Source organism: Cucurbita pepo, chromosome 3, assembly GCF_057944985.1.
Source record: "Cucurbita pepo subsp. pepo isolate OVF chromosome 3, ASM5794498v1, whole genome shotgun sequence".
Classification (NCBI taxonomy): Eukaryota; Viridiplantae; Streptophyta; class Magnoliopsida; order Cucurbitales; family Cucurbitaceae; genus Cucurbita; species Cucurbita pepo.
Genome location: NC_141800.1, coordinates 1,883,807 through 1,889,497, shown reverse-complemented (window position 1 = coordinate 1,889,497; position 5,691 = coordinate 1,883,807). Strand labels below are relative to the sequence as shown.

General features: G+C 33.3%; 1 protein-coding gene across 1 annotated transcript; it reads left to right on the top strand.

Moving 5' to 3' along the window:
* Window positions 1–1,469: 1,469 nt before the first annotated feature.
* On the top strand, window positions 1,470–3,426 carry LOC111791220 (homeobox-leucine zipper protein HAT14). The gene is made up of 4 exons (XM_023672481.2): window positions 1,470–1,830; window positions 1,921–2,195; window positions 2,272–2,351; window positions 2,858–3,426. The coding sequence occupies exons 1-4, from the start codon at window positions 1,512–1,514 to the stop codon at window positions 3,180–3,182; spliced, it is 999 nt and encodes a 332-aa protein (XP_023528249.2). The 5' UTR covers window positions 1,470–1,511; the 3' UTR covers window positions 3,183–3,426.
* The last annotated feature ends 2,265 nt before the right edge of the window (window positions 3,427–5,691 follow it).

Here is a 5,691-nt window from a genome sequence, read left to right as displayed (position 1 = left end):
AGTCAAAAGTCAAAGATGGTTATGTTTTTGTCAAGCCTTGTGCCTGTCCTCTCATAAATACATTCTCATGATTTTTAATAATCACTTAAATATTTTATTTTTTATTTTTCTCTTATTAAATAATAATTTAAATAATATCAGATATATAGATTTAGCTGGTTCTCTCCTAAACGTGACTGGAGCAACTCAAATTGGATTTGGATTGAAAAATTTATGTACTGAACAATTGGGTTGAGTTTAAACGGGTGTACTCGTGTAATAAATATTATTATTATAATTATTGGATGAATTTTAGGTTTGAAATTTAAAATTGAATAATGGGGTGAAATAAATGATGGAAATAATAATGTTATTAATGTTTTGGATGTTTTTATCCTCTCGCATTAATTTATTGACATAGAATATATTTGTATTTACTAGTTTGGGAACCAAGCCAAGCTAACTATAAATAATTTCTTTTGGAAAATTATTTTCTTGGACCACAAAGAGGAAATAATAATTTTAGAAAAGAAAAAGATTTTTTTTTTTTTAAATTTTATATTTCATAAACCAATTTAATAAATTATATAAATATTAGGTAGTTTATTTTCTAAAAAAGTTAAATACTCCAAATTTCACGCTCAACATTGGTATGTTTGACTTTAATCGATAATTACTACATATACATAAATAATGTGCATGTTTTTTTTTTATAAGGACTCGTATGGATAAATTATAACAACGTAATTCTACCGTCAGTCGATACTGTTTTCTTTAAATTTTCCCTTAAAGATTTTAAAATGGGAGAGGTTTCCACACACTTATAAGTAATGTTTCGTTATCCTCTGTAACTCATGTGAGATCTTACAATTCTAGCTGGCGCACTGTCTAGTGTGTCTAGCTTTGATGTCATTTGTAACAGTTTAAGCTCATCGCGAGCAGATATTGTCATTTTTAAGCTTTCTTTAAAAAACTTTCTCTCTCTGCTATGAGATATTTTATATCCTATAAGGAATGTTTTTCATTTCCGAGTATTGTCTTTTTTGGATTTTCCTTCAAGGGTTTCTCTTAATGTTTTAAAACGTGTCTATTAGAGACTATAACAAAATGTTTGGTTTCCCTCCGGAGAAGAAAAGGGAAATATTTGATGAAATTATTATTAACCCATTTGTAAATGTCTATGAACAGAACATAAACATTCAACGTTGTCAGCTCTGATTAATACCCCACTTGAGATATGTAAATGTCCCAATACTTTTTTTTTTTTTTTTTTTTTTAATTTTTAATATCTCTCTCTCTCAAGTCTCGTGTATGAACCGCTGTATAATTTAATATTTTCACGTGCACTTCTCAATCTTCTTTTGTCGGTCAATCTCACTCTTCCATCTCAAAAAAAAAAAAAAAAAAAAAAAAACCAAACAAAAAGATGTTTTTTTTAATTTTAATTTTAATTAATTCATCTCGCATTTAAAAACCCACTTCCCCTTCTTCTTTCCTTTTAACTCTGCCTTTCTTTCCTTCTTCCTTTGGCAATGGAGTTGGCTTTGAGCCTCGGCGATGCGCCCATTTCCAATAAGCCATTTGGGTTTCTCTCCAATGGAGTTTCTAAGCTCTCCTCCTCTTCTTCTTCCTCTCTAATGGCTTTAGGGTTTTGTGTTGGTTTGGCTCATGATTCCGCTTCCGGTTCACCTTCTGGTTCGGTTCATGACGACGACGATGAAGAAGAAGATGATAATCATGATCGGAAAATGGTTCTTTCCGGTTCGGATCCGCCGGTTCAGCTGGAACTTCTTCCTTCAGCTCCTGTTCCTCGTTCTTCTCATCTCCGATTTCCATGGCTTTCCGATCACTGTAAACACACTCCCCTTCATGGGTTTCCTTTAAAAATCGAAACTTTATCATAAAAAAATGATCTTTATGTTACTTTTATTCTTCTTGCAGTAATCCCAGAAGGAGAGGAAAGGGTAGCGCTGGATGTAAACCGCCGCCCTGCGGTGGCGGCTGCGGAGGAGACAGAAGACAGGGCGGCGGTTACGGCGGCGTTGTCATCTCCGAACAGTACGGTTTCGTCTTTTCAGATGGATTTTGGGGTCAGAGCTTCCTCAAGAATCAGCGACGATGAAGAAAATGGGTCTGCGAGAAAAAAGCTTCGACTTTCTAAAGATCAATCGGCTTTTCTTGAAGAAAGCTTCAAAGAACATAGCACTCTCAATCCAGTAAGCAAAACCCTTTAATTTTTAAAACCCTTTTTGTAAATTATGAGACCCTAATGCTTCCCTTTACAATTTGTAGAAGCAGAAGCTAGCACTAGCCAAGCAGCTCAACCTCCGACCAAGACAAGTGGAAGTTTGGTTCCAAAATAGAAGAGCTAGGTACGTTATAAATTTTTGTTTTCGGGTTCTGGGTGTTGAGGATTGTTGGGAGGGAGTTCCCATTAGCTAATTTAGGGAATGATGGTAGATTTATAAGTAAGGAATACATCTCTATTGATATGAGGTATAAATTTTTGTTTTCGAGTTCTGGGTGTCGAGGATTATTGGGAGGGAGTTCACACTAGCTAATTTAAGGAATGATCGTAGATTTATAAGTAAGGAATACATCTGTATTGATATGAGGTATAAATTTTTTGGGTTCTGGGTGTCTAAGATTATTGGGAGGGAGTTTACACTAGCTAATTTAGGGAATGATCGTAGATTTATAAATAAGGAATACATCTCTATTGATATGAGGTCTTCTGGAAAAGAGTCACCCGAGGACAATATTAAGAAATACATTTATATTGCCACGAGAATTTAGAATTTATGGTTAAAGTGGACAATATGAGAATTGGGTTTCATTAAAAACACCAAATATTTGATGTTTTTATTTGATGTTGTAGGACAAAGTTGAAGCAGACAGAAGTAGATTGTGAGTATTTAAGGAGATGTTGTGAGACATTGACAGAAGAGAACAGAAGATTACAAAAGGAGCTTCAAGAATTAAGAGCTTTAAAAACATCTCAGCCCTTTTACATGCAGCTTCCGGCCACCACTCTCACCATGTGTCCGTCGTGCGAGCGCGTCGCCACCGCCACTCCCGCTGCCTCCATTGCCACCAAAACCACCGTCACCGTCGCCACCACCGCCCCCAACCCGGCCACTCTATGCCTTGCAAACAAGGCGAGGATCTTGCCATTTCCTCATTTGCATCAAGCTGCCTCATAAACCCCAATATTAATTACAAAAAGTTGGATTTTTGTACATATTTTAATTTGTTTTGGATCTGTTTTTGTCGTCTCCAGCTTTTAAATATGGATCTCTCCCTGTTCTTCATCAGTTCTTGTTCTTGCATGCATGGTTGCAGGTTCTTTTTTGGGATACACAAAGTATTGAGCTTTGGGAGAGATTATATTTTATGATGTATTGTTATTTTTTATTCCAAACCAATATCAAATCAAAGAAAATCTTTATTTTTAGTAAGTTGAGCTATGTTTAAATTGGATTAAAATAATTTTAATCGAGTTGAGCTATGTTTAAATTGAATTAAAATAATTTTAATCGAATAGCCTAAACCTTAGAAGATTTAGAATAATAATGATAATGATAATCATAATTAAGAATGGATTGAGAAGCAAGGAGGACTTGGAAGGCAAGCAAGAGGCTACAAGGCTGACAATGGACATAATAAAACCCTAAAAATGAATATCAAAGCCAATCTCGAGGCTCTTCCATTGATGGCCTGCAACGGGTATGATCACGAGCTCATGATTTAAATCTTTGGGAGACAAAAACTTGAAGATTAAGCAATAATCGTAGATGTGATAGATGAGTTTTACGATATTTTATTTTAAAAAATTGTAATTAAGATTAAGGAACAAAGAGTTCCTAGTGACATTGGTCAAATCTGGTGTGACTTTTATGATCGATAGTTGACTTTTAAAGTTGACTTTTTTTTCCTACAATCATTTCAATTTGAAAATTATTAAACGAAATCAAAATTGGATTACATACTATAATGAGAAGGTTTCATTATAAATCACATAATATCATATATCAAATATATATCACTAATCCACGATTCGAAAGTCAAAATTTTGACATGATTAATTCGGAGCCTTCCTTCGATTCATTTTCTTCTTTATTCATAGGATTTTTCTCTTTTGACATAATTTTTCCGTAAAAGGTAGTTTTTTCAACTATTATTTTATCGAACAAGCTGTATTAACACTGATTTATGATGGAAAAAATGAATCTCTAATAATAAGTTGAATTGATAGACATTTGACACGTAATTTAAATAGAACGGGTCGTTTATCTAACATTTTTTTAGATTAGTATTCGAGTATTCTTATGAAATTAGTGGATAAAGACAACTTTTTTAGTAGCCAATTTTGATTTGAGTTCGAGTTCTCAACCCATATTTACAATCATAATCATGTCAACTCATGTCCTTACCACTTTATAAAAAGGTCTCAATTGGCTTCAATCCATTAGGGAAAAAGTCAACCATTGTTCCATTTTCCTTGTTCCATTTTCATGATCAAAGAGTTTGACCTTCCTTTGACTTTCCACTAGAGTTTTTTTTTTTTTTTTTTTTTAAATTCTTTTAAAAAAATTATCTTTTTTCTTTATATGGGACGGGAGCCTTCGTTCTCGAGAATCCCGCATCACAAAAATGAAGAAACCTCACATTCTTTATAAAAATATACGAATTACTCCTCTCGTTATCAACTAATTTTAGGATAGAATCTCATGTTCACGTCCATTCGTTCTAAAGTTAGGACCTGATCTAAGAATTTAAACCGACCATTCCGTCCTTCCAAAAGATGAAAAGACCTCACATTCGACACGTGTTACTTCTCTTGTATCAATTAATTTTGAGTATAATTAAAAATTACTTATTCTAGTAAAAATCGAAAATACTCCGACAATGTATTGAATGGGCCGTAGTTGCTGACAAGCCCATAAATTTAATCGAAGGCCCAATTTCAATACTACTTTTATTCCATAGGCCCAATCCTTAATCCAAGTATCCCATCTTTCATTAATTCCAACCACCCTCATATTATTAGACAATTATCCAAATACCTATAAGGGCATTTATGTAATTACATGTATTTAGGGTCTCTCCCGCTCTCCTCTCCTAAACTAGATCTATGACGTTTACTTATATACGTAAGAGTGAGATAATTCTTCACGATTTTCGTGTAAGAGTAGATTAGTATAAAAATTGAACGGGATAGGGATTTTGGCGGGATTGTAGGTAGGGATGAGGAAGATAATCTTTATCCCGACCCTGTTTATCTAATGGAAGAAATTTCTTTCCACTCCCTCCCCGTGCAGATTAAAAGATAAATATTAATTATTTAAAAAAGGGGGAAAAGGTGAATTGGAATAAATAAATAAATAATATGTGGTGGAATAATTAAAGGGGCATTGGCCGACAAAAATAAGAAAGACATGTGGGAGTGTGAGGCCTAGAAATGTGGTGTCCAAAAATAAAGCGGACGCCGACAGCCGCGTCCAGTTTCTTACGCAATTTACAACACACTACAATAATAATAATAATAATAATAATAATAATAATAATAATGTTGTAATTGATTATGATTGGTCCAAATCTTTTATTGAGTGGATTAAAGTTACTTTTTTTAAAAAATATTAATATCTTTAAATTAATAAAATTTTCAATTTTTAGATTTTGAAAAAGTTAAAAATAAAGAGTTTTATGATT